The 27,929-nt window shown below is 39.6% G+C and overlaps 1 protein-coding gene across 1 annotated transcript; it reads left to right on the top strand.

Moving 5' to 3' along the window:
- The first annotated feature begins 52 nt into the window (after nucleotides 1-52).
- Nucleotides 53-27,929, top strand: DYNC1LI2 (dynein cytoplasmic 1 light intermediate chain 2). The gene is made up of 13 exons (XM_075433395.1): nucleotides 53-223; nucleotides 876-949; nucleotides 1,383-1,499; nucleotides 7,707-7,937; nucleotides 14,256-14,422; nucleotides 14,751-14,844; nucleotides 15,415-15,550; nucleotides 15,890-16,001; nucleotides 16,739-16,798; nucleotides 17,543-17,584; nucleotides 18,012-18,129; nucleotides 19,151-19,267; nucleotides 24,788-27,929. The coding sequence occupies exons 1-13, from the start codon at nucleotides 129-131 to the stop codon at nucleotides 24,892-24,894; spliced, it is 1,470 nt and encodes a 489-aa protein (XP_075289510.1). The 5' UTR covers nucleotides 53-128; the 3' UTR covers nucleotides 24,895-27,929.

The following is a 27,929-nucleotide window of genomic DNA, read 5'->3' as shown; positions in this document are numbered from 1 at the left end:
GGGCGGGGGCGGCCGCGGCGGGGGGCGGGGGCGCGGGGCTCCCGCAGGGGCGGGCCGGGGCGAAGAGGGAGGAGCGGGGTCCTCGGCGGGCCCGGGTGAGGTCACTCTTTGTGGCTGCGGCTGGCAAGATGGCGCCGGTGCTGGTGGAGAAGAAGCTGCTGGGGCCGGAGGGGCCCGGCGGCGCCGAGCTCACCAGCGAGGAGGAGGAGGGTCAGAACCTCTGGTGAGCGGCCGCGCCGGGCGGGGGGCGCCTGCAGGGCCGCGGCTGCCGGGCGCCCCGCGCCTGTCACGGTGGGGGCTGCCCGCTCTGCCCAGCCGCCTCGGGCCTTCGGCGGCGGGCGGCACCCGCCGCCTCGGCCGGGCGCCACGCTGGGGCAGGCCGGCGGTGGGCGGCGGCGGGTGTCGGGTGCCGGTGGGGTGCGCCGTCCGCCCCGGCTCGGGGGGCTGGCGGGGTGCGCGCGGGGAGCCCCGCACCCGCAGGAGCGAGGCCGGCGGCGGGCGGGGCTGCGGGGTAGGCGCGGGAGACTCGGCCTGCTGTTGTCCCGCCGCTTGTCGCCGAGTCACGCTCGTAGAAATACCGATAACGGCAGGAAAAATGGTGCGGGACACACGGCAGCGGATTGCGGGCAGAGTCAGCCATCAGCTGCGAAGTAACGTGTTGCTGTAGCGTGGTCTCTTGAGAGGGAGAAAAACTTAAGGAAGCGTCACTGCGAGTGGTCTGGGAATTATAAAAGCTGTTCTCGAGAAGGCGGCGTGCTCTTGGGCTGCTAAAGCGGACTGAAGTCCGTAAGGGTAGCGTCGTGCCTCGTTCGGGAGCGGAGCGGGCGGGCGCTGCGGGGCGCGGGCGGGCTGACCGGGCCGTGCTGCCCTTCCAGGTCCTCCATCCTGAGCGAGGTGTCCACCCGCTCGAGATCCAAACTGCCGGCCGGCAAGAACATCCTGGTCTTTGGTGAGTAGCAACTGCGGGCAGCGGGGTGGTGGTCGGCTGGTTGGGGTTTTTCTGTATAAACAAAGTGTGTTTAAAACGGTGATGTCGCCGAACTGACATCCCAGTTTGTTAAAATTGGATGATGTAATATGATCTATGGTATTGTTGTCTTCAGGCTGATAGATTTACTTTGTTTCTGGTTTATGCTGTTAGATGTACAATATGTATTTAGACAAACGGAATGTAATACAGAATAATTAAGTGCGTTGTTCTTATTGTCGTGGTATAAACCATTGGATTTAGTTGGAATATTCGAAAGAAAACAAAAAATAAGTACGGTCCAAAAATGTACAAGGATACTTCTGATTACTTAAATGTGTTTTGAAAAATCTTTCCTACAAAGTTAAAATTAATTCTGAAAGTGCCTTTTTTTCCTGTAAAAACTTACTGGCAGGTGATGATGGTTCAGGTAAAACCACGCTTATGGCTAAAATACAGGGAGCGGAGCATGGCAAGAAAGGAAGAGGGCTGGAATACTTGTATCTAAATATTCACGATGAAGACAGAGATGGTAGGTTCATTTTGTATGTAATCTCTTTACTGTAATGAAGAAGCTGACTTTTTTCTTGTAACTGTTGCTTCATCAGCATATTTTGGGTTGCACCCAAGGGGCTGGTTCCAGCGTTGTTCTGTATGTTGTAGAAGCTATATCAATTTCTTAAAAGTGAAATGTGTTTTACCTTCAGTGTACATTCTCCCTTTTGCCCTTCTTACAGCTTGACCTGTGTATGAGGAAAAAGTACACGTGAGCTGCTCTCAGGATCCATTTACTGTAAGGGCAGATAATTTGCTGATGTTGACTTACTAGCAGATATATTGTAATTTGGTATGGGTGCGTGCTAACTATAGAAAGTAAGTGATACATCCATGAGAACGTAATTCTCAGTATGGTTTTATGGGTGTGGGGTTTTGGTGTTTTCTTGCAGGCACTGTGTATGGAACTTTGGTTGACTAACTGAGGTGTTTTATTAGAGTTGAATGAGCAAAGAACAGAATTTAAAGTCAGGATTAGTATTTCTTTTTCTTAAATTGGAGCTTGTCTCTTCGCCTGTTGTCTTTCTCTTTGTTGCTGTTGATGATTGCTCTTCTCAACTATTTGGGAGAAGAATGATGACAAGAGACTATCTAAAAGCAGGACTAGCAATCAGAATACTCCAGTTTTTAGGAAGGTTAGGGACAGGAGGAGATGAGGAGCGAGTTTGTTATCCTTACTCCTAAATCTGCCTCTTCTTGTCTCTTTTTGGACAAACTGCTGGACCTCTTTGCGTTAGTTTCGCTCTTCAGAAATGGGAAATGACAGCCTTATTCATGACTTCCTTCTGAATTTTCAGTTCAGAAGAGGGAAGTAGTGACGGTGGTTCATCCATGTTCCTGAAAACAAGTGGACTGGGAATATCTATGACGGTATTTTGGAAATGGAAATGTTCTGGAGGCTTGTACGAGTGATTAAGTACCATATGTGACTGGTTGTTATGGAGATTGGTCCTGTGCTCACATGGTAATAAACTGGATACTAAGTTAGGCACAATTAGAGGATGAGTACATTGCCTGGGTCTTGAGTGGCCACCTAATCTTGCAGTTCCTAAAAGTCTTTAGTGCTATAACTTTAAGTTCTGAGTTGTTCTTGAGGTTCTTGGTATAAGTGCTTTCTCACTGTGCAGGATCTTCTTTGGTACTGTGTACACACTTTAAGGGAAAAAAATCCCGACCTACAATTAGGAGTGTTAAGACAGCCTGTGACATCAGGCTGCTTGCAACATCAAAGAAGATGGTATTATAAGCAGACAAATGTTTGGTGTGCTATTTTTTTCCTGATGCTGTCTTATGAAACCTTAAGCATGTCCCTACTTTGGAAGTATTTTGGACTATTCCTGGGAGTCTGAAAGTGATGAGTATTTGGGGTGATGAGGAGAAGCCTGTCACAAGAACTGAGGCAACACTAGCAGGAAAAAAAAAAAGACCTTTTTGACTACCAGACTTAGCTGGAGATTTCAGGTCTTCATGCATCCCTTTAATGGATGTGTTAGGATCTAATAATATGTGTCTTTTTCCTTTCTGTCTCATTAGTGTCATCAGCAAGCAAAATAAAAAGCAAAGTGGGTCAGGACCTCCCAGCAGGCAACGATAATGCTCTTCCTTCTCTAGGACAGGTTTGGGTTTGTTTCTTTAAACTCTTGATGTGTTTTAGATCTGTGTGTGTTCAGATACGGATTTGGGAGCAAAGCCTTAATAACTGACCCACAATTCTTGGAAGCCATAAAGAAACTGAAGATAGGCATTCAGGAGCTTACTGTCCCAGGCTCATTTCTGTGGGTATCTGCTTTTTATCGTACCCTAGCCTATTCAAGACCAGCGAACTGCAAGGATTTCCAGGGGTGTTGAATCAACATCTGTAACTGAAACTCTGTAGTGGCGTGAGAAGAACTTTTCAGCTTCTTTGCCAGGTGCTAGAAGATTTCTTTGCTCTCTTTGCTTTTTTTCTTTTTATTTCAGATGAGTTTATTCTGTCCAGGAGAGGTATGTTGATCATAGTGCTGAGTCATTATCTACCTCCCACCTCCCTTTGGAAAGCTTAAGGAAAATCTTCTGTGTTGCTACTTATGCCTTCCTTGCCTCCCTCCCGAAGGGCTATTTGAATCTGGCTCCTCCTACATTTGAAGTAGAATTACTCTAGATTGCTAGGTGCATATGGTAGCTTACAATTACTTTTGTCTTTTCCCCTAAACATTAAATTGTTCTTTTTTTTTATGGGAAAGTTAAACAAATGCATAGAAAATAACTTTTTTTTGAAGGACCCCTGTGGCTAATACAGGTGCCCACTAACTTTCTGGTTTTCATTGTTGTCTGCTAGTTTCTTGACAGTGGCTGATAACTAGCTCGGATGGCAAGATACATGTCACCACTGCGTTGGTAATTAGCTGGTTCAGTTCTGTTAGATGTTAGTTGTTCGATGTAACATGCAGTGCTTTGGTCCCTGCATCTCAGGATAACTCGGAGTAAGTCCGCTGCTGAATCTCTGCCTGAAAAATCTGATTCCTAGGGTACCATCCCAGATCTTGCCTAGGCTAAGGCCTTTGTTCAAGAAGAGATTTGGGGCCGCCTGAGAAGCAGTCCTGGGGGATAGAGGATTCTCCTAGATCATTAGACCTAGGTACAATATGCTTGGAGCGTATGGCTGCTTCTGCATCTGTGACACCATAGTTCTTCTGGATGAAAGCACCTATAGCACTAGCTGTAAAGTTAACTCAGAATATTAAATGACCTAGCCCAGGCCCTAAACGCCTCTGCTAGTGGAGTTTCTCAGGGAGTGTGGTCAGTTTTAATTTTTTGCCTTTCTGTTTGTGAGGGGCAGATGCTTTATGTCTGTGCTGGTTAGTCTGCTTTTGAGAGCTGAGTATCTTAATTTGTAGGATGTAGAAGAGAGGCTCTGCATAATTTTGTTAAAGGGTATGTGTTTCTAGAGTAGCTTTCAGAGTCTCTTGCAGTGATGGGGCAGAGTTAAAATGAGAATGTACAGCAAGACAGTGAGACAAACTACATCAACTGGTTTTGTAGCAATACTGGATGGGTTAGCTGGTGATTACAAACACCACAGAGAACTTTCAGTGGAGCTGCCTCAGATTACAAATGCAATACAGTTGTCCTGACTGTGCCAAATGTCCCAGAGAAGTAGAGGCATTCTTTTGTTACGTTTGTACTTGTAACAAAATGAAGTAGTCTTGTTTTTTTGCCTCAGGTTTGGTCTGGCCTCAGTGATATCATATTCATATTCCAGTTGAACTGGTTGTTCCAGATTGAGCCAAGTGCTGCTGGTACACTGGTTTCTAATGGGAAAATTGGGGTTTTTTTGTCAACATCTTTAAAGTAGTTCTCTTAAAACTTCTTTTTCCCTGTTCTGCTTCCACCCCTTGGACAAGGCATATCTAATTATCACTGATACCTTTTGAATAATTGCAGGAGATGTAGTTGCAGTTCAGAATCAATAATCTGCAGTAAAATTCATCAAAGCTGGAAAATCTTTTTCGTGGCTAAAGGGATAATGAAATGCTGACAGGTTTTAGAAACGTAGTTTGAGCAGCTATTGTAATAGCCATTAATGAGTAGCACCTGCTTTTCCAACAGAATCTGGTAATTGTTTGCTCTGTTTTGGTTTCATGTCATAGCCACTATGAAGGGCCTGGTTAACATTCACATCGTATGACTAACGAGGAGCTTGATGCGGTGCTGACAAAGTTGAATTTGCCATCAAGTCCTTGCCAAATGATAAACAACTAGTACTGTATTTTTAAGCGTGTTTTGTATTTGTAGCAAATGTAAATCACAAGCCATACCTCTTTACTGTAACAAAGGAGGAAAACCTTTCATTGTCCTACAATATTTTTTTTTTAAAGTACATTTTAATGTGAGTGCTAGAGTTCTAGTCTTCCTAGCAGGTTGATTTCATTTGAGTGATAGTTCCAACTGCATTCTAATTCTACCTCTATTCTAGTTCCAGTCTGTATTCTAGATCTTAAGCAGAAACTAAATCCTTAAATAGGACAAAGGTGTTTAGCAAACAAAACCTTTGTAACCTCTAGATAGTGGCTTTGGAGAGTGACTGAGAAGCAGTGAATTAGGATATTTATTAATTTTTTTTTTTAATTGCAAAGGTGTGAAAAAGTCTTTTCTGCGATCAAAACACTCACCACAGGAGAAACTGTGAAAGTGCTGATGACACTTACGAACTTCCATGGTAGACAAGTTAGGTTTTTAGAACTTTAATGTTTGCTTCAAGGAGACAGTTGTGCCTAGTCATAGTTAGTGTCTATTAATCTGTTAATAGCTTTAACTCAGAAATCTCACAGGGCTTTTATTCAGTGGTAGATTTCTGCTTTTGGGAATATACAAAAGATGCTTCTGGAATGCAGAGGATAGCAGAGTCCTGCATAAATGCTTCATTTACTGCTATGTAATAGCAAACGTGTAAATGTGTTCACGTTATGTCCTAGCTGTTCCTTTCTGTTTTTCCAGACTTTTACCATACTTTTCTGCTGTCCTTAGAGGCCTTGCGATAGCCTTGGTCTTGTACATGCAGTGCTGTGCGGTATCAGTGAGACGCTTTCCTGAAGCAGGGCCGGGGGGGAGGAAGGGGGGAAACAATCGCTGAATTTGCGAAGGTGCATTTCTTAGCTGCACAACGATTATCGTAACCTTTTGGTGCAGAGGGCGGGTCTGGGATGCACAGTTGGGAGTAAGAAGATCTGTAAGTTAAAAATATAACTGTTGGCCTATTAGTGTGATAGCTGATGTTTGAATGTCTTGTGACAGCCTAACAGTGCCTAAGTAGGAGCATAACAAATGCTAAATGAAGACTCCCCACATATAGCATCTTGGTGTAATCTGTCTATAACTTGGCTGTTCAGTAATTTTACACAAGACCTGATTTGAAAGGTAGTGTGTATGTCTCTCTACTCTTTTCTCCTTCCAATTTCTGTAGTCAAGTTTTTGCCTTTTTCTAGAGCCGGTGTTTTTGATCCTGATGGATTCTTTCTTAAAGTAATGATAGCCACAGCAACTGGATTTAATTTGTGAAGGTAAAAGATATGGAGCACAGGGCAGGGAAATGTGGTGAGGCAGAGAAATTATGAAGCTCAGTAGCTGTTTTGAAAATCTGGGCTCTGTGGTGATTGGTTGCTGATCCATGTATTTCAGAATTCACGTGTCTTGTATGTAATACCTATGGAGACCCACGGTTCCCTCTGAACAGCTGTAGTGGCATAGGGAATACTTTGGAAGAGGTACTAGGAAGAGTCTAGAAGGTAGAAACAAATGGAGTTGTTCTTTTTCAGGAGGAAGTTCTAGGATAATGTAATTATTTTCTTTTTTTAATTTGGACAGAATTGGTTGTTCATAGTACCTGATACATCATTCCTGGATGATGTTCTATTGTCAATTTCTTCTATTCTTGCCAAAGTTCATCTTTGGGGTACAACTTCTTGTGCCAGCTGTCTGTCCCAGCTGATTTTCCCCACCTCCCTGCCTTGCACTTCAATAAAAATTATCCAATTGTTATCAAAACATGGGGAGGGGAACACGAAACTCAAAAACTAAAATACCAAATCGTTTGTCCAGTACTCATTCTGTAAGGAGTCTGCAAATAGGAGAGAAGTCAGTGTGAATTAAGAGCAGGTAGCACAACTTTAAAATATGGTAGTTGTAAGTTTATTGTGTGTTTCCTCCTCCTGCTCCTGTGCTAGAAACCTAAGCTGCTTATTGCTTGTATCTTGTTTGCAGTTTATTTCTGTTGTGAGATGTTAAACCAGCTTATGTGTCTGAGGAACACCCAGGGCTTCTCTGCTGGACTCGGCTACAACCACCCCCTTTTGAACCTGGAGTTACTTATGTGTCACCTGTATTCTGGTTGTACTTGCAGTATACCTACTTCAGGTTCCGAAATGCTGAATTGTTGTGTCAGCTGTCCTTAGTAAAAGCCAAAGAACAGAAATAATTTTTTTCAATGAAAAGATTCTGAACCAAGGAAAATCTTGTTAAATGAAAGAATCTACCGAGTAATGTGGGCGTTCACACATGCACCTGTGTTAAAAATAAACAGGCAAGATCTGCTGGTAGCTGGGCTTTGGTCTTTCATTTAACACTAGTGTACTTGTCTGTTTGCTTGTAGACTAGCAAAGCAAAAAGTTGGCATCTGCTGAGTTACAGCTGTACCTTTTCCTTTCAGATCATACTCGCTGTAACGTTTGGATTCTGGATGGAGACTTATACCATAAAGGGCTGTTGAAGTTTGCAGTTTCTGCAGAATCCCTGCAAGACACCATTGTAGTCTTTGTTGCAGATATGTCTAGACCTTGGACTGTTATGGAGTCTTTACAGAAATGGGCCAGTGTCTTGCAAGAACATATTGATAAGATGAAAATTCCTCCAGAAGACATGAGAGACATGGAACAGAAGTGTAAGTCCATACATTCTTGTCTTGGTTTTGTTTTTTGTTTTTGTTTTTTTTTTTTTATCTAGCTCTTGCAACTTTCTTCTGTAGTGATAAATTTCTTCAGATTAGCGTTCTGAGAATGGGTTGGATAAGAATTACTTTGAACTTGTGATTACAACTGTAATTCAAATAGACTGTTTTAGGCTTTAAAACAACTCTTCCAGTTGTGCTGTGCTAACAAAACATCAGGTAATTAATGGTCTAAATCCCTTGCAGTAATGAGATTTTGATAATTTGATTTTTAAAAAGGCCAATTTTTAAAAAAAACCTGACTCCATACAGAATCACATTTTTAAAAATAGTGACAAAATTTGGTAACGAAGCAAGCTGTCTGCTTTCCTGTGGTATCGAAGCCAGGTGCCATTCCCATGCTGTATTTATCTTCCAGTAGGTCTCTCTTGCCCTTATTTTTTACGAGCCTCAGACTGTGATCCTGGTACATCTAATTGTCTCTCACTACAGCCGTTCCTACCCTGTGACTTCAGGAGTGTTGTATAAATGAACTTTCTTTCCTGGCATATCTGTGGCAGGAAAGAATCTGGCACTGGCAAGCAGTCATTGCTGCAGTGGTGCTTCCTGCAGCTTCTGTTCCTTCCTAAAATAGTTTTGAATGTTTCTTCAGGGTTTATTCTGATTTCATGTTGAATTACTGCAAAATAAATTCCTTCAGTGGAAAACAACATGCATTCCTTTTCAGCTGAAGTATAGATTTCAGCCTGGTCCTTGCTGGTTGCTGCTTTTGTTCAGAGCTGGTGGCTAGCTGGATGGGAGTGTTTAGACCTTGCAAATACTGTTCAGTAGCTTCCTTAGATTCGCTTTAGGGAGCAGTGTAATGTGTTTGGCATGTGAGCATTCAGATGTGTTTGTATAGCTGATATTCTTTCTGAATGTTATACAGCACTTTGCCAAAACGCTTGTGCCTACAGCATGCTAGCTAGAGTTTAAACTTAATGACTGAAACATTTGATCACCAGGTTATATTTAAAAAAAAAAAAAAAATCTGACATGTTTTAAAGGAAAAAAACATTCTTTCTTTTTTGTATGTGAGAGACTTTTTGGGAATGGGAGATGGAAAGGCAGGTTCTACTCTCAAAATACAGTAGCTAGCCTGATTTGCGCTTTTCTGAGATACACCAAATTTTGTGGAAATCCAAATAAATGTGGAGTTTGTGCACTTGAATTTTACTTTTGAAGAGAGAAGTGTTCTTAGCCGTCACTAACAGTGAGTGTACTGTGTGGAGGAGCCAGTTATGGCTATGACAAAGCTGTAGCACCATGTTTGGGGAACTTAGAAAACATTCCAATAGTACTGTCTTAGAGTTTTCTAAATTAAAGTATTGTAGAAATTCCTAGTTTCTCTTGTGTTTTAAGAGTCAGGGAAAAGGAGAATTGAGGAGCTGGACTCTGCTGCCATCCTATGACAGAGTGGTGAATGTTGGTCAGTATCAGCATGGAAGTAAAACAGGGGCGTTAATGTCTGCACGCCCAAACCTCCATCTTGCTCCTTTTCTCTGTCACTGTGTAGGACACTTGTGTCATCTCAGATGCTTGTCTTCAGAGTTCTTGCAGACTGTCCATAAGGCCAGATCTGCACTCAAAACTTTGGGCACCATAGCTTGTAATGCTGTTAATAGCAAATTATGCTAAAAGTAATTCCTATTATAACTGTGGCCATATTGATGTAACTGCTTAGACAACGTAGAGCACACATGCTTGAAGAATGCCTTGTGACTGCAGTCCGTCAATGAAGCTACACCAGCAAAGTTTTCCTCACTAAAATCCTGCTGTGTACACTTCCCGAGATAAGCTGCTGCTTACAAAGTGGAGAATTGCGGTGTTGCAATAGCCCGGGTATGAAAAAACTGGGATAATGAAGCGCATATGCAAAGCAGGTAGTCAAAACATGGAAACAAGGTGCAGAATGAAGAGGTGTGCAAAATGCGTTCCAGCAAAGCCCTGCTGCAGCATAACACCACGTGGATGTATATGTTTCTTGACTTCAGCTTGTAGAACCATATTCCCTTACGCTTGCTTCCAGCTGTAAGCTGGGGTGTGCAGACCAAGCTGAAGGTCCACAGCGCTTTCCCTAGCTGTTATGCTCAGTACCAGTAACCAGTAGTTCTTGTTGACTCTGAGGAAATACTTTCTGGTATTATCCCATTAGCATCCATTTAAAGCGCTGCTAGGTTGTTCTTTCTCCATTACTAGGATCTTGTTACCAGTTCCCAGAAGTCCTTTTGTTCGCTCACTGTTCTTAATGGAGTTGAACTTTGGACAGCTTGCCTTTGCTTTCAAGGTTTTCGTGGCCTTTCTCCACACCCAGCCTTTTGTCTTGTGTTTGCTGTTTGAGATCCTGACTCTTGCCTTTACTGGGTGGATGACGCTAGGCTCCATCTGGTATATGAGAAGCTTTCCTTTTGTGTTAAAGAGCTTCCAGAATGGAAGGTAGGACACACACATGGAAGCAACAGGCTGCCTTGAAAGAAACTGAATTACTCAGAGTATACTAGGAGCGCTGTTTGTCTGCACTCACTCCTATCGCTGAGCTGCTCTGGAAATTCCTTGCTAAAAGCTTGACTAGTGTGGATTCAGATAAATAATGTCAGTTCAAATGTTGTAATTTAGTTCAGGCTCAATTATGATCAATCATTGTTTAAATAACACACATTTGAATAATTATTTCAGGGAAGATCTAAATTTTGCCTCCCTGTTTATGACAGCAAAGCAGAGAAGACGACTGTCAAGAATCAAGAAGTGCAGAAAGGAAGTATACTGGTAAAATGCTATTATAAAAATGTCCTCTGGAGTATTTGAAGCTAAAGACTTGAAACAAAAGAACATACTTTTCTGAAAATTAGGTAGTATCCTGTTCAAGCTGAGTTAGTGTCAGGATCTCTGCCTTATTTCTTTTTTTTTTCTTTTGTTGTCTGGCATATAACTGAAAGAATTGTTAAGCTAAAAGAGAAGAAAAACTTGCTTTGCCCAGACATCTTTTGTCCAGGAATTCTTTTCACAAGACTAAAATTTATGATCAGTAAAGATAGTGTACAGAAAAGCTAAAAGCTGCATGAATTGGTTGTAGAGTGTAAATATAGAATGATTGGATAGGAAAAGTTTTCTGCCTTGTTCTGCTGTTCAGTACTTCTGTGATGTGTCTAGTTAAGTAAGTTGTAGTGTTTGTCTGCCACTTCCGTGCTGCAGTTAAGCAGTACTCCAAGACTGAGGATTGCGTGGTTACTAGAACAACCAAACCTAAGAATAATTGTGGATTGCTTTCTTGGTGGTACTTCGAGTCAGTTGCTCCCGTGACATGAATGGTACATCTGTTCTTATTATAGTCAGCTTTCAGGAGCTTGTGTAAATAAGCAGTAACATGAGAACAAAACTCACTCCCAGGGGAAAATAATTAATATGCTCAATTGAGTTTCATTAGTTATTCGGGTTGAGGAAAAGCAGCGACTAGGAGGTACAGTAGTAAATATTATTTATCACCTCGGTTTGAGCCTCATTATCGGTGCACAGGGTGGAGGGCTTGGCTCCACGGTGCTGCAGCCTCACCGGCGGAGCAGGAACCTTGCCGGGTGTTCGCATGAGCTGCAGGACATAGAGAGCAGCACTGAGGAGAAGGACTTGGGATACTGGTGGACGAGAAGCTCAACATGAGCAGGCAGTGTGCGTTTGCAACCCAGAAAGACAACCGTATCTGGGGCTGCATCAAGAGAAGCGTGGCCAGCAGGGCGAGGGAGGGGATTCTGCCCCTTTACACCGCTCTTGTGAGACCCCACCTGGAGTCCTGCATCCAGCCCTGGAGCTCCCAACATAGGAAGGATGTGGATGTGTTGCAGCGGGGCCAGAGGAGAGCCACGAAGATGATCAGAGGGCTGGAGCACCTCTCCTATGAGGACAGGCTGAGGGAGTTGGGGCTGTTGAGCCTGGAGAAGAGAAGGCTCTGGGGTGACATTATAGCAGCCTGCCAGTGCCTGAAGGGGCCTACAGGAAGGATGGAGAGGGACTTTTCACAAGGGGGTGTAGTGATAGGACAAGGGGAAACGGCTGTAAACTAAAAGAGGGCAGATTTAGATTAGATATTGGGAAGAAATTCTTCCCCATGAGGGTGGTGAGGCACTGGCCCAGGTTGCCCAGAGAAGCTGTGGCTGCCCCCTTCCTGGCAGTGCTCAAGGCCAGGTTGGATGGAGCTCTGAGCACCCTGGTCCGGTGGAAGATGTCCCTGCTGATGGCAGGGGGGTTGGAACCAGATGATCTTTAAGGTCCCTTCCAACCCAAACCATTCAATGATTCTATGATTCTATGAAAACAGTTAACTGGAAACTTGCCTTTGTTTGCTGTGTTAAATGCAGAAGTCCACATAAAAGATTTTTTACCTAGGTGAGCCAGAAGTTTGGTAGATAAATTAGCACACTGTAGCGGAGGTGTAATTTTTATAACCTATCATAACCTGGTGATAGTTTTTCAAATGTAATAGGTCATTCCTAGTACTCGACCTTCCTGATAGCTAGCAGAATATTACTGATTTGTCAGATGAACAATTGTTTTTCTGGCTTTAGATTTTATGTGCATCATTCTATCTGTATTTCCTGTTCAAAAAAAATTAAACCGAAGTCATTTTCCCCTACTTTTTAATTAAAAAAAAGTTATTTCCCATACCACGTGGAATGTGATTCCTTAATGTGAATTATGTGGAGGAGAAAATATTCACAGCTCACTAGAAAAAAAGGGAAAAATAAAAGATTTATGCAAGCTGTTTGTGTGCATGATGAACTTTATGTCCATTAAAAGTTTGAGAGTGGAGATCAAGTGAGAAATAGATATGGGAGGTAAAGAGAATTATTAAATTGCTGTGTGACAAAGAAACACTTTAAGTGAAGTGGGCTTTATTAGCTACTTAATATGCAGCTTGTTCATAAGAGGTACTCTGACAGCACCTGGAATGGAATTTTCATTTCCAGTTGCTGGGTATGAAACAGTACTAGAGGAAAGCATCTGTTTGAAAGCATGGCTGTTTCCTCTCCACCAGAAGGCACTGCCTCCCCAAGTTTAAAAGCAAATGCATTCAAAAATTTTTTTTTTATTTCCTCGGACCTTGGGATATGTTGAATTGGTGGCTGAAAGTCTTGTGGTCTATCTGATGGGGTTTTTTAAGCTTTTCTCTGGACTGGGGCTCCCTTGTTTTCCACAAGAATCACATGATTTTATATTTATATAGAAACTGTAGATTGTGCAGCTTGGAACAGAAGTGTGTTTCTGATTTGTTCTTCCTTCCACATGCCTATTCTATTGCAGGAATGGTTCCTGTTTTGAAAAGGTACAGTGACTTCATTTTGCATGATTAGTGTTATAAATTTGTCTGAGGTTTGACGACTTCCTAAACCTCAGAAGTATCAGATGGCCTGCAGCTCCTTCCCTGTCACACGGATGGATATACTGAACAACACTCTCTTTGTGAATGTGCGAGAGGGTGGGAGGTTTTTCAAAGAGCTTTCCTTACTGTACGTGCAGTCAGCCTGCTCCCACTGTTTCCAAAATAAAGATGCCTTCATGGGAGAGAATCGTGGAGCTTTGCTTGCCTCTTTCCTGAGCTCTCCTCATGGCTTAGTGAGGAGGAGGAGGCTTCAGGCAGGATTGTCATGGGAGGGAGAGCGCTGGGCCTTCGGGAAGTGCTGTGTCAGGGAGTAGGCACATCCAGGAGGCAGATGGATCTGGTCTGGGGTTTTCATCCTGAAAAAAAGACATAAAAGCTGTAAGTTGCGGCCCAGTTTTGATAAAGCACATGTGGGGTCACAGTATGCTTCCAGAATGGTGTTAATACTATTTCTTAGGCACTTCAGTATTTGATGGTATTCAGTATTATTGCAACGCTCATTGTTGACATAGAATTAAAACACTGAAAACATAGAAAGCATCTAATTTCCTGTGGAATCCATTGTAATTTTCCAGAGTATAACTGAATCTCTTCAGGTAATATTTAGAAGTCGTTGAGTCTGTATTTATGCGGTGTATGTTTATATATCTAGTATTTGGACTCCTCCAGCAGAAGTGTAGAGTAATAGAAACTGAAATTGAATAATAGCTCATAAGAAAGAGTGGCTGAATTGTGTTTAAAGGGGCGACAAAGCTTAAGCTTGCATCCTGTTCTCATGTAGTGCCTCGTTATAAAAAGAAAAAAAAAAAAAAGCAGATTTCTGGTTAGTCACAGATCAATTATGGTTTAAAAAGAAGAACTAGTTCCGTTGTTGTACCTGAAGATGACTTCTGTCTTAATAGTTATAAAGGAGTTTCAAGAGTATGTAGAACCTGAAGAAGGCTACCAAGGATCACCGCAGAGAAGAGGCCCTTCTTCTGGCCAAGAGGATGAACATGTTTCTTTGCCACTTGGAGAAAATGTGCTGACTCGCAACCTTGGTATTCCTGTGCTGGTAGTTTGTACGAAAGTGAGTTTCTAGCTCTGTTCGCTACTATGGAGAAGTTTTTAATTACTTTTTTTTTAGAAGGCATGCTTTATACAGCATGCAAAATGAATTGTGGATTACTAGTGATTTATTTCAAAAGTAAGCTTTTGCCATCTGTGTCAATTTTTAATGTTGCAGAAGGTTAATAACCTTATCAATTATATGTTAATTACTTTATCTTTTGATTATCGGTGGCGTTTTAAAACCAAAGGCTCGAAGTAAATATGTGTGTGTAATATTAAGGAAAATGTTTTAAGAAGTGCTGGGATTAAATGCTAGTTTTGTTTTGTTTTCCTGCCCGTTCTTCCAGTGCGACGCAGTGAGCGTACTAGAGAAGGAGCATGATTACAGAGAAGAACATTTTGACTTCATTCAGTCACACATTCGTAGATTCTGCTTACAATGTATCCTTTCTTGCTCTGAAGAGATTTGCCGTCATCTGGACGCAAGAAAATACGTTTCAGTGTTGAATTGCACATAAAGTTAATCTGAGAAACTGCACTTCAAGATTGCTTGGTATTTAGTTATTTACTATGTAACATTTGTTGTTTTGAAAATGTTGAGAGATGTATGAAACTTTTTATAGTTTTAAAATTGTGCGTGGGATTTGGAGCTTTTGATCCTTTATGAAGCATTTGTCTTACATTTTGTGAGGTGTTCTTTCTTGTTTTTCCCTCAGAACTTGCAATTTCTACGTAAACCTGAGATCTCAGCTGTCACTTAAGTTTCTGACTTTTTCAAAGTTAAGTGCCTGGGAGGGTAGGTAACTGTCGTGTATGTCAAAGAGAATGATCGTGAGTCTGCTGCTGTTATACCCCCTTCCTGGCCCTGAATCAGAAATGGCTATAGCTTTTGTTGTGAGCTACTTGTCAAAATTAGATCTAGTAGATACATGTCCATTAGCTCCTGTTTTGAAATTCTTGCTTTAATTTAAAAACTGTATCTTACAGAATTTTCCTTAAATAAACAATCAGATGGGGCTGCCTTGATTTATACATCAGTTAAGGAGGAAAAGAACCTTGATCTATTGTATAAGTACATTGTACATAAAACATACGGTTTTCAGTTTACCACACCTGCCTTAGTGGTAGAGAAGGATGCAGTTTTTATGTAAGTCAATTGTATAAGCAGTATGTTTTCTATTGTTTTCTGTTAAGCACTAAACTTCATGGAACATATGTAAAAATAACTGGAACAGTTTGTGTTGTTCAAAGGCTTAGTATGTGAGTATTCCAAAATACGGAATTAAAAAAGCAACTTAGTGCATTTTACTTGGGTTACTTGATTCAGAGTATACCATACCAGCTTTTTAGTATCTTTGAAATTTAGCCGAGAATTAGGACTGACCTATAATAAAATTGCATTACTTGGGTAGAGGACAGTAAATAAATGGTCTCTGTAGAAGTGCTTTTTGTGACTGAAAAGGCAAAGCTTTCCTTCTTTTTATAGACCTGCTGGTTGGGACAATGAAAAGAAAATTGCCATTTTACATGAAAACTTCACAACAGTGAAACCAGAAGATGCATATGAGGACTTCATTGTAAAACCTCCTGTAAGAAAGGTAAAAGGGGGTAAACTCTTCCCTGCCCCCCTGACAAATAAGTATAGCTTGCTTGAATGGCTACTCATAACTATTAATATTGAAGAACTCCACAGGGATAGAATATGAGTAAAATAGATAATACAGAAAATTGTATGTGAGATTGTATTATAATCTGTATTGGAAATCTTCTTCTACAGCTTTCTTAAACACTTAATGTTTCTAGCTCAGGCCCCAGTATTTGGAAAAGGGAAGAGCTGTTGGAAGCTTCCATGTAAGGGAAACTTTTAATCCTGGTGTTTGTAACTCATGGCACCTGTAGGAAATAATAATTTCCTGACAGTAGTGTTAGGAGTGGTAAGAGCTAGCATAATGCTTTTGGAGGCTGAGAGATTGAGCGTGGGGTTGTATGGGGTAAGGTAAGCTAAGGTCTTTGAAGAGATGCTGAGGAGATTAATAACTAAACTTAAAAAGATTAATGCGGCTACTTAACCACATACTCATCTTTCTAAGAGAAAACCCACAGGCTGGCATCAATGCTAGTCTACTCCATCCACTTACAATTTTTTTTTTTTAATAACAACTTCTTTAATGTTACTACTCTTTTAAATGTGAAATAAGAATGTTTTTTAAAAAAAAAAAAAGTAAAGAATGGCATTAAAGATTTGCCTCTTTCCTCCCTTTTGATCACCGAAACATAAAAACAGCTACAGTAATTTCAGTTTTTACTTCTATTAACAAAATATTTTGTTCAACAGTTAGTCCATGATAAAGAGCTGGCAGCAGAAGATGAACAAGTGTTTCTTATGAAGCAGCAGGTAAGAATGGAAGAATGAAAATAAGTCCTTACTAAGTAAGACCTCACTTTAAGCTCTTCATTGTTAATGCCTTCAGTTCTTCATTCCTCGTTTAAATCACTAGATAGTCACTTTCCAGCTTTGCAAATTCAGATTAAATTGTGAAATAAGGCTTTTCTTTATTTTAACGAATATGAGTAGAAAATATGGCCACTTATCTTGGCAAGTTGAAAGGAAAATATGTTAAGAACAGAAATAATTTGCATTTCAAGGGAGGAGAACAAGAAGATAACTTGAAATTACATAACATAAATGTGTTGATCTGTAAAATATAAATACTTTTAAAACATAATTTTTTAGCGTTGCAGTTTTCTTACAGCTAGAGGCTTGAAAGACCTTAAGGCGTCAAATTTGGCTGTGCTGTGTCTTGGGTGTTTTGGGTTTTTTTTACTGCTCTGTTGTTTAAAAGAACTAATAGTACTTTCCTGTATAGCTGGTCATAAATATCATAGAGGTTGCAGACTTGCATGTGCATGATTCTGGCTTAGGGTTCTGGAATGGTTGTGTAAGACAAAGACTGAAGCTTATTTACTCGTTTTAACTCTGTCCTCTAGTGGCAAAGTCTGGAAGTATATAAATGTCAAAGAGGAAACGAGTAAATATGAGCAAAAAAAAATCAAATAAATTAATGGTTAGTGTCACTCTATTTTATTCTTTTATATTTGCTGAAATATATTTAATATTCTTAATATGTTGGTTTTGCAGTCATTCCTTGCCAAACAGCCAGCAACGCCTACAAGAGCATCAGTAAGTAGATCCAAGAGAAGAGTAGGAGGTGGTTTGTTTCTTTCTAGGGAAGAGGGAGTCATTCTAACCTGAGAGGCTCATTTTGTAAATGTAAATGTAAAATACATCATCTCCCCAAAACGTAGAAAGTAAATTTTTAAAAAAGTGGCAGTATTTTAAAATGTTGCTTACGAATAACATCACTGTGGAAACGTAGAAATATCTGATGATTATTCAACTGAAAATTTCCTGCAGTGATTCATTCTTTCTTTTATTGGAGGCACACGCCCAGAATAACTGGTGATTTTTTGTTTGGGGTTTTTCCCCAGTGCGCATACACTACAGTGCCAATATAAAAGCTTAAAAAATATTTGTATGTAATACTACATTTGCTTTATGTAACTAATCCATTGAAGTTTCTGATTTGTGTGATTTGGACTATTTTAAGGAATCTCCTGCAAGAGGCCCAGCAGGATCCCCAAGAACTCAAGGCAGAGCTGGTCCCGCCAATGTACCGAGTGCCTCACCAATAACATCAGTTAAGAAACCAGATCCAAATATTAAAAGTATGAATAAGCATTTTGCAGTTTTTATCATGTTTTATTTCCCTAAAAAAAAAAAAAATTCTCTTCTGTAGGAAAATTTTGGAGTTTATTCACTTATCGTATAGTTAGTTTAGTAACAGGAATGAAATTATGACATAGCTTCAGGTTTTCTGTTATTTTTTTCCTGTTTTTTTTTTTTTTAAGTCATTCATATGAGTTGAAGTACAGCTGAAGTAGGGTTCTATTATTGCCAAGCAATCAGAGTTCAAATACACGATTTCCTTAAGTTGCCTGAAGAATTTTATTATGCAGCAGTCGGATTATTAGAGTGAGGACTGCTTTAAACTACACGCAATTTTATACTTCGTATCACTTATTCTGGAATCCACAATGAAACCTGTTCTTCTATGAAACATTCTCTAGAATGCCATTTTCTATAGTACCTGAAGTAACTTGGAAATGGCACTCTTTCCCCTCCCTCAGCCCCAATATGGAGCTCCAGGTTGTTTGGTGGTTTGTTTCCTCTCTGTGCATTAAGAAAGGTGGTAGGGCCGGTGTTGTTTTTAATTATGCGCTGTGCTGGCATACCTCACTTACAGTGGGTAAATACTCAGGCAGTTCTGGATCGTGTCTCGTTGCCCTATATCCAGGTTCTGATTTATGAAAAGTAGTGTGGCATGAAAGACTGCACTGAAATGTCTGCAGTTTGTTAATGGACTTAGAAATCCTTGAATTGCACATCAATACTTCATACTTTGTTTCTTGGCTTCTACATTTAAAAAAAACAAAAGCATACAAATATTTAGATTAAAATTTTGTGACACCCCCTCATTCCAGAAGAGCAATACTATGCTTTCAGTCATCTCTGACTTTGTCAACGAATGTAAAGGACTAATGTCTTGAAACGGAGTGAGGAGAGACTCTCATATTTGAGGTTTATTTCTTTGATTGGTAAGAGAGTTATGTATGTGTATAAAAACTAAGTTCTATTGTTTACCAGCAGTAACTATTCTGTGATCTCTATATATGTTTTTTTATCTAGATAATGCTGCAAGTGAAGGCGTCCTGGCTAGTTTCTTTAACAGCCTCTTGAGCAAAAAGACTGGCTCTCCTGGGAGTCCTGGTGCTGGAGGAGTGCAAAGTACAGCCAAGAAATCAGGTACTGGACTTGTTACTGCAGGCTGTTTTGCATATTTTTAATACTGTATTTGGCCCACATTGGTCTAACTGCATGTATCTTTTAAACTGGTCAGTAAAGCGGGAGACCTTGGCAGATGACAGTGCCAAAATGTGCAGTCTTTAAAATATAAACTACCTCAACTTCACAACTCTAGGGCTTCTAATAAGCCTGTTATAATTTGATTCTTTGAGTAAAGTTACACTGCTGGCGTATAAATAACATTTGAGTCTTGATCACGTTCAGAAAGTGCTGGAGTGGGGGGAGGGGGGGGGCGGGGTTTGACCTGTTGCTGGGCACCACTAAAAAGAGTCTGGCCGCATCCTCTTGACACCAACCCGTAAGATATTTATGGGCATTTATAAGATCCACTTTCAGCCTGCTCTTCTTCAGGCTACACAAGCTCAGGTCTCTCAGCCTTTCCTCGTAGGAGAGGTGCTTCAGTCCCCTAATCGTGAATTACTTCTTATTTTTAGGAATGAACTGAATTCAGTTTATGAATAAACTGGGAATTATGAATAAATTATTAATCATTAATTACTTATGTTTATGAAATTTTAATTAATTTACTACTTATGGCAGCTTGAAGTTATTCTCTATTTAGTATTTTATTGTGATCCAACACAACTGATAACACTGATCGATTTCTGTGTGTGTGCCTGTGACTGCACTGTATGAGATATTTGCTGATAAGTAATTGCACTAGTTTAAGGGGAAGAAAAATCAAGCCTGTCAGAATACTTGGTATCTATACAAAACTGTGTTGTGCAGTGCATGGTTGTTCCACCTGATACTAGAAATTTGCTACTTCGATTATTTAGCTGTTTCTTTTTGATATTGGCATTCCCATCACACTTACGTTCAGGAGCCTATCTTCCAGAATTATTTCACTACTAAATTATTGATAGATATTCTACTTCTGATCCCAGACTTGTGAAATCATGTAAAATGTAACGGTGATGCCAAGCCCACGATTTCTGATGCTGAGAGGAGAGTGTAAGGCCCAGACATTCTGAACTGGAAGTGAAAAACATTTGACAGCAGCCACAGTGATGATATTGCCAGCAAGAGAACAAGAGCAGTTGTTGGAGTGTGGGTATTTGAACTGAAACTGTTTCTGGAGAGGGAAAGTAAGGATTTTTTTTTTTTAAATTGGGAAGCGTTTTATACAACATTCCATGCTCTGGAAGCTCAAAAATGGCTAGAATTTGCCTTACAGCAAGTCAGTATTTTCTTGGCTATTTTTGTTTTAGCGTGATTAATTCTGTAGTCTATTTTTAATAAATTTATTTATTATAAAGATAACAATAAAAGAATTATTTGTATGTTATTTGGATAATATTACTATATCTACACTATAAAAATATTTAATTAATTCTTAACCCAGAATGCGCTCTTCATTTAAACACTGGAAGGTGCCCCCTGCTTCAGCGAGTGCGGCATTGCACTATTACTGACCACAATGTCAAATTAATTGTTTTATGGAAAGAGGACTAGAAATAATTTTTAGGGATTTTTTTCATCCATGCACTTTATCTAAAGCAGAATCAGTTAGGGAGTTCCTGGCTAGTGATTAAAAAGCAAACAAACTCTGAAATAAAAGATGTGATGTCATCTGTCCAGGAAGCCTATGCCAGTACTTAATTTCTCATTTATTTTTTTTCTCTTGTACAGTTGGTATTTCTTAGTCCCCGTACTATTTGTCTTGTTCGAGAGGAGATCAGATCAGTGTAGCCCCTTTGTCTTTGCAGCAATGAAAAAGCTATTTTCCTTTTGCCTGTGACTTGTCTGGACTAAGAAATAGACTTCTCTTGGCCTTTTCTCACTGGAGGTGTGTTTTATGGCTCTGATAATTCTTACTGTTCTCCTTCGGACTGCTTGGATGACCTGTTTCTTTTGGTGCTCAGAAATGAATGCAGTACTTCAGACAAGACTTTGGCCTAAATGGGGATTACTTAATGTGTGTTATGTATTGTGCTTCTGTTTAGACATGTCAGCGTGATGCTAGGGTTTTTTCATCTGTGTGATACTGATCAGGATTTGTTACAACAATACAGCCAGTTTAGTACCATTTCTGCCTCCTAGCAGGATGGTTTCTAGTCTGTATCAAATGACCTTAGTCTTTCCAAAGGTCATACATTTGCTTTATCATTGTTTTCCATTCTATTATTATGCACCACTTTGATAATTTATATAAAATAACTTTTTGTCTCCAATCCTGTTTTTCAGAATGCTTTGTGGTCCCTTCAGGCATGCTTGCCTACATGTCTGATATCTTCAACAGTTAGACAGGGTAGATAGATTGCTGAACAAAAATATTGACTAGTACTATGGATAACTAATGGGTAATTTCATGAATTACAATACATTCCTTTTTCTGAAACAGCAAGACTGTTCTTTTTCTAGTTTGTTTCTCTGAAAGTTATGTGAGATGTGATATTGACCACTTCTCCCTTCTCCACAGGACTTGTTATCCTGTGACAGAAAGACATTTGGTTGGTCTGACACACCTTGTTGATGACAGATCCGTGTTGATTGTGGTGTGCCAGTAGGCTGTTTGAAGTTATGTTTTAGGTGCTTGCAGTTTCTGGAAAAAATACCAGAGTAAAAACTAACTAGTCTATAATGGGCTTTACTCTTTCCTCTTTCGGCCTTCTAGAACATCATCTGCCTTTCAGGAGTTTTCAGAGATAACAAATGGCTATGTGTGCCTTTTTTTTTTTTCCTTGTGTCAGCATTAACTTCTAGTTTAAATAGATTATTGCTCTCATGAAACATCTAGTGACAGCGATCATATATCCTTTCTTAACTTTCTTGTTTTGTTAGACTAAATTAGACAAGTTCTTGTCCAACCTTCTGTTAGAGGTTGGGCTCTGTTTTCCCTACTCATTTCTTCATTAGTTCCCATCATTTCTTAAACATGAGTGATGAAACTTGTATGCAGCACTCCAGATACGTCTCACGGTAGTGCCTGGTACAGCAGTTCTCTTTCTTTAGTAGAAGTACTTCTCCTGCGTGATCTCAGGATCGCAGTTGGTTTTTCTTGGCTGCATCAGGTTGGCAGCTCATGCTCATTCCCGGACTTTTGGAACAGAACAGTTGTCTTTCACTCACAAGAGAATGTGCCTGTTCCATGTCAGCCGTTGTGCGCACATCCTATAATCAACCAATATAAGATTTAACTTCCCTGAGAAGATAAGGGCTCCCAGTGCTGGTATAAGAAAAGCTCTCAGTTAGTTTATAAGGTAGCTGGTGCTGGTGATAACAGAAAAGATTACTTGCTCTTTTATAGAAGAGTTGAGGAGAATATCTTGGGGAAAGCCTTATTTACAGCAGCATCCTCTGTGCGAGTAAATGTGCTAAAATGATCTTTGTAGGCATTTTAAATGTCTAGTCTACACTATTTAAAGAGCCCTAAGTTGTCAGAAGGTTGACACTAAAGATATTTTGCTTTAAAGAGACCATCTGTTTCTCCCACAGCTATGAATATCCTGTGATTGAAATGTTGAGGTTCTGTCACAGGATGTGGGTGACATTGTGGATCTCAACATACTGGTCAGCCTAATGGATTGATTGGTTTCTGCTGTGTTAACTCTTACTTGAGAGAACCCTCTCATCTGGGCAGATGCTGCAATGTCATGTCCATTTTTCACGCTGTGTAATTCCTCACCCATCTTGCCTTTATGGTTCTGGACTGTCTTTCTTCCCTGTGTAGACCAAGATATTTCAAAGAACTTCAGTTGGTGGTTTCTGTGATGGACTTTTTTCCTTCGCACGGACTTCTAGACTTAAAAAGTTATTTCATTTATATCCACAAGAAGATGCTTGCAAATCCTAAGATTTGCCTTCACCCTTCTGTCCCTATGCAACAGCTGAAGAACTAGGGTTCCCTGCCCTCGCTCTGTACCTGGGAAGGAGAGTGCACACAGTTGGGTAGCACACATCTGATTGACCAAGGCCATTATTGTCCTTGGCAAGGTTTTTATAGGGAAACTGAAAGCAAGTATCAAGTTAATTTATAATGGAGGGAAAGTTTTTACTGTCTTTAAAACAGCTGCTTGTATTTCTTCTCCTTTGAAAGGTGCTCACCTGTGCTGGGGGTTAGGGGCAGCATGTAAACCTACACATCACTGAACAGCTCGGCAGTGTTTTTTCCTGTCCAGTATGAGGCAGTTGCAAGAGAGAGCTGCTTGGTGTATTTTAGAGGCTTAAGGATCCAGTTGATCCAGCATAAAAGAAAGCCACAGTTTTTGTTTAGACCTACTTTTGCTTGAGCAACAATTTTGTGTGTTTTTTACTGTTTTAGGGTTTAGGGGTTTTTAACTCTAAGGTACCATTAGTCTACATGTAAAGTATTTTGTATTGCAAGCTATATTACAGTTAAAGTACTAATTTTAAAATCTTGTTTAAATACTCATGCTTTGAATAGAGAATTAAGAGTACTGTGGCTTATGACTAGTGTTTAATTTGAAACCTTTGTAGTGATAAAAGGTAACCTTTTAACTTGGTTATGTCTTTGTACTTTGGAAAAAAACAGTTAAACCTCTGACAGTCAAATCTTGCCTCCTTAATGTTTTCAGCATGTACCCTGGAAAAAATCCACCTAATATTTCACACACATTTGAGCTGGAAAACAGATGCTTGTTAAATTCTTTGGCTGTGTAAGGAAGCTCTACATGGTTATATAATCTACTTCTTGTCTAAAAATAAAAAATACACCTTTTTAATTTTAAATGCTTGTATGCTCTAAGCATTAGAATATATTGTTCCAATTTTAGCGATTTAATTTGCCTGTGGGTTTATAATTTTCAGAATGAGAGAATTAAACTGATGCTTCAGTTAGAGAATTGTTAAAAAATTTTGAGTCTAATATAAAAATGTAAGATATGCCTTTCCATGAAATACTTCAGTGTGTCTGTTTCCAGTTGAAGAAGTTCTTTGAAATGGCTGCCCTGAGATATTACATGAATATACAATTCATGTCCCCTTTTTAAGGGAAGCATTGTCTGTAGACGTAAAATAGTCCTTCCTGATAGTTGTTTAATATTAAAACACAGCAAGAGTAAGTGTGACCAAACATGTGATTTTTGTAGCAGGTGTCATATGTACCTTGGAAAACTTGTGGTTAAAATCTGGGTTTAAATAAAGTTCTTGTTCTCAATACTAATAATAGAATTGTGTGCAGTTGATTTTTACAGAAAATTCTAAATGTGGTGGTTTTAAAAAGATAGTTGCTGTAAAACATATCATGGATGTTGTATATGCTGCTGTATAATTCAGCATTTCATCTCTTTAAAGTGAATCAAATCTTAGTATTTATCAGTCTTTACATGGACATTACCTTGTGTTGTGTCAGGCCCCGTGTTCTTGGGTAGGTGGCAAAATAATGAGAAATTAAATAATATATTGTCATATAAAAGTGATTTTGTGAATACTTGTACTCATCAGTTAGAAGATTTCATTGAAATTAGTTTGCTCTAACCTTATCCTTTTTCTTTTTAGGACAAAAAACAGTTTTGACAAATGTTCAAGAGGAATTGGATAGGATGACTCGCAAGCCAGACTCTATGGTAACAACAAACTCTCCTCCAACAGAGAACGAAGCTTGATAGCGCATAAAAAAATGCATATGTAAATGACCAAATAACTATGTATATTGATCTGATAAGACCATGAATTTTCTGCTATGGCAGATGCTATCAGTTTTCTTGGGGCAGGGGAAATGAGCTTACTACATCATTGCCTTGTCCCAGTAAAAAGTGCACATTCAGGAAGTTTGCATATAAAATCCCTCTGTATAAGATAACCATTTAGAGTTTATATAGGGCAATTCTTTGGGGTGTGGAGGTGAGCAGGTGCAGCTGCATTTCCTGTTGTGAAGAACACAGAGAAGCAAAATGGAGAATTCTTATTGAAATACTACTACTGACTGCACACAAGGCAAGACAGAGAAACGAAATCCTCTTTCAGAGTTACTGGAATTGGCTTCTTGTATATTTGCAAATGCATTATATACTTGGAAAGGTGGTGGTGGTGCTGTAACAGAGCATTAATTAGGAGGAAGAAGCCTAGGTAGGGAATGGAGCCCTAAAAGGGGAAACAGATTTGGGACAGTGAGAAACTAGAATGTTGGACTGACTGGAGAGGAGCAATGTTGTTAAACCCTGTGTTTCACAGGGGGTAAATAATCACTGTTTTAAAAAGACTACTTTACATTGGAGAATTCCAGGCCAAACACTAAGCATCATGGGAATTTATTCTTGTTATGAATCTTGGTTTAGTTTTTAAAGAAGTCTAAGAGTGTGGATGCCCTTTTTGGTGTAGCTGACAAAGGGAGAAACTATAACTTGTTTAGATCCAAGTGCCTGGCACAGTGTGTGATGTGTCTTTAGAAGGTGCTTGAACTTATTGTGCACTGTAGTACAAACAGTCACTGTTTGGTTTTATTTTAAAATCAGTAGTTTGGCAATTTGTATTTAATTTTAAATCTTGTTTTCTGATAGCTTCTGCCTTTTTTGATCCCAAGAGGCTAGCCTATGAAGAATGGTGGGTGACGTATCATTTTCCCATAATGAAATGTGCTACACAACACTCTCAGTATTTTGTTTTTTCTTACTTTTTATACCTAAGTATTAGCTACCAAGCTAGAATTGATTCCTGCCTTACACCTATGGAGGTTTTTAAAAAAAACTTTCAAGGCCCTAGTTCCAGCCACGTCTGCTGCAGGTGCAGCCAGCTCCAATTCCGAAGGTAACCGAAAATATGAATGTGTACATGATGAACATACTCAATAACTTGGTTTGTATTTTCTTTAATGTAGCATTTCATTTGGAAAGATGGGTTGTGGTTGTCCCCGTTGCTCTATTGGAGCTCTGTCCATGGTCACATAAAACCATCATTCTGTAAAAACAAACAAGACTGCTATGGTTACTGAAAAGCACTTTGATTTTATATATGATATGCTTGTTTTACATGTACACACTACCATAAATTAAAAATAGCAAGCATATTCTGTGCTCTTAACGCTGAAGGGAAAAACCACAATTTGAATTATGCAGAGTTTACTTTTTATTGATATGAACTTGTTGTACTAAATCTGATGTCTGGATATAACTTCCCTAATATATATTGTTACTTAAATATACAGAATTACATTGACCACTAACACAGTACTGGATGTTAACTTCAAATCCTATGTTGTATCAAGAGGCTGTTCCTGTAAGTCTGTCTAAACATTACCTAGAAAGCTAAGAGTATTTACTTGCCTCTTTGACAAACATTAACACGAGTATGTTATTTGTGCCAGGTTTTTTTTGTTGAAAATATTATATTTTTCTGTTTTTTTACTTTTTTTTAATAAACGGTATGACCTGAAGTTACACAGTTGTCTAGGCAACAGTTAGACTAAGACTGTGGATGTCCGATAGGTAATGTGGATGTACTTCCTGGTGTAATGGGTGCCAGCTGCAAGTTACCACACCAGAAGAAGTAATTACACACTGTGCTCCTGACACTGAGAATTGAGACTGGAGACTAGAACATCAGAAACTCAGCAGGAAAATTGAAGAAGGGTCTGATCGTAATGGAGTATACTTTGAAAACCTCAGTCTGAAACTGCATTTTTTTGTCATCTAACCTGATAAGCACTTTCTGTAGCAATATGGCTAAAACTTAAAATTGAAGTACTTTCCAGTTCTATAAAAATGTTAAATATACTAAAATTGATCAAAACTTATAATGTATGATAACTTACCAGCTTTGCAGAAAGATGCTTCTGACAAAACAGAAACAGGTTTCTGGTTTCTAATTGCAAGTGAATGCTCCTAGTTTATTGAAAGAAAGTTGTAAGTAATGTAGCATCCTGTGGTTGCCAAAGCCTGTCAGCTTTGGTGAGCTGCACAGTTGTTATTCTGGTGTCTTCAAGCATTGGAACCAAAGGCCAAATTGCAAACAGCCTTTACATTTTCAAGTGAAACTTCATTTTATTTGCAGATACACTTGTATGGTAGACTGTTTAAACTATTATATGACTATATTTATATGCATTATAGTGACTGCATCTACTGTTCATGTTTAAACTAAGAAAACAAAAGATGAGAGCATTCAACTTCAAGGGCAGGTTGGATGGGGCTCTGAGCAGCCTGGTCGAGTGGAAGGTGTCCCTGCCCCAGGCAGGGGGGTTTGAACTGGAGGGTCTTTAAGGTCCCTGCCAACCCAAAACATTCTATGAAAAACTTGAAGTAAATAGAAAAGTTTAAAGATTGGCCCTCCATAAAAATGCTGTGGTTATGCTGCTTGATTTTAAGTTTGCACTTTTTTTATTGGCATTTAAAAAAAAACTGTTTAAACTGAACAGAATTTCGTATTTTATTTAATTTAACTACGTTGAAAGTGACTGCTCTGTACATCATGAACTTAACAATATACATGCTGTAAATGAAAGTTCACTGTCCTGTATACTAATTTTATTGGGTTTTTTTCCCAACTTACAATTAGGACTGCAAATGTATGAAACAAACCTTAGTCCAGTTGTGTTGCTTTAACCAGGTGCAGTATGCAGTCATGTGGAATCTTGCTTTCTAGTGCTGGCAAAATGAGGACGTCTTTAATTACTGGCTTCAATAAACACGAATCCAGACTGCTT

This window comes from Opisthocomus hoazin, chromosome 12 (assembly GCF_030867145.1).
Source record: "Opisthocomus hoazin isolate bOpiHoa1 chromosome 12, bOpiHoa1.hap1, whole genome shotgun sequence".
NCBI lineage: Eukaryota > Metazoa > Chordata > Aves > Opisthocomiformes > Opisthocomidae > Opisthocomus > Opisthocomus hoazin.
Note: the sequence above shows the minus strand (reverse complement) of the source record. Positions and strands in the feature narration are given on the sequence as shown.

Coding starts and splice junctions, on each gene's coding strand:
- DYNC1LI2 (XM_075433395.1), top strand. CDS start 129: ATGGCGCCGGTGCTGGTGGAGAAGAAGCTGCTGGGGCCGGAGGGGCCC. Junction 1,500..7,706: donor TCACGATGAAGACAGAGATG/GTAGGTTCATTT, acceptor TTTTCCTTTCAG/ATCATACTCGCTGTAACGTT. Junction 18,130..19,150: donor ACCAGATCCAAATATTAAAA/GTATGAATAAGC, acceptor TTTTTTATCTAG/ATAATGCTGCAAGTGAAGGC.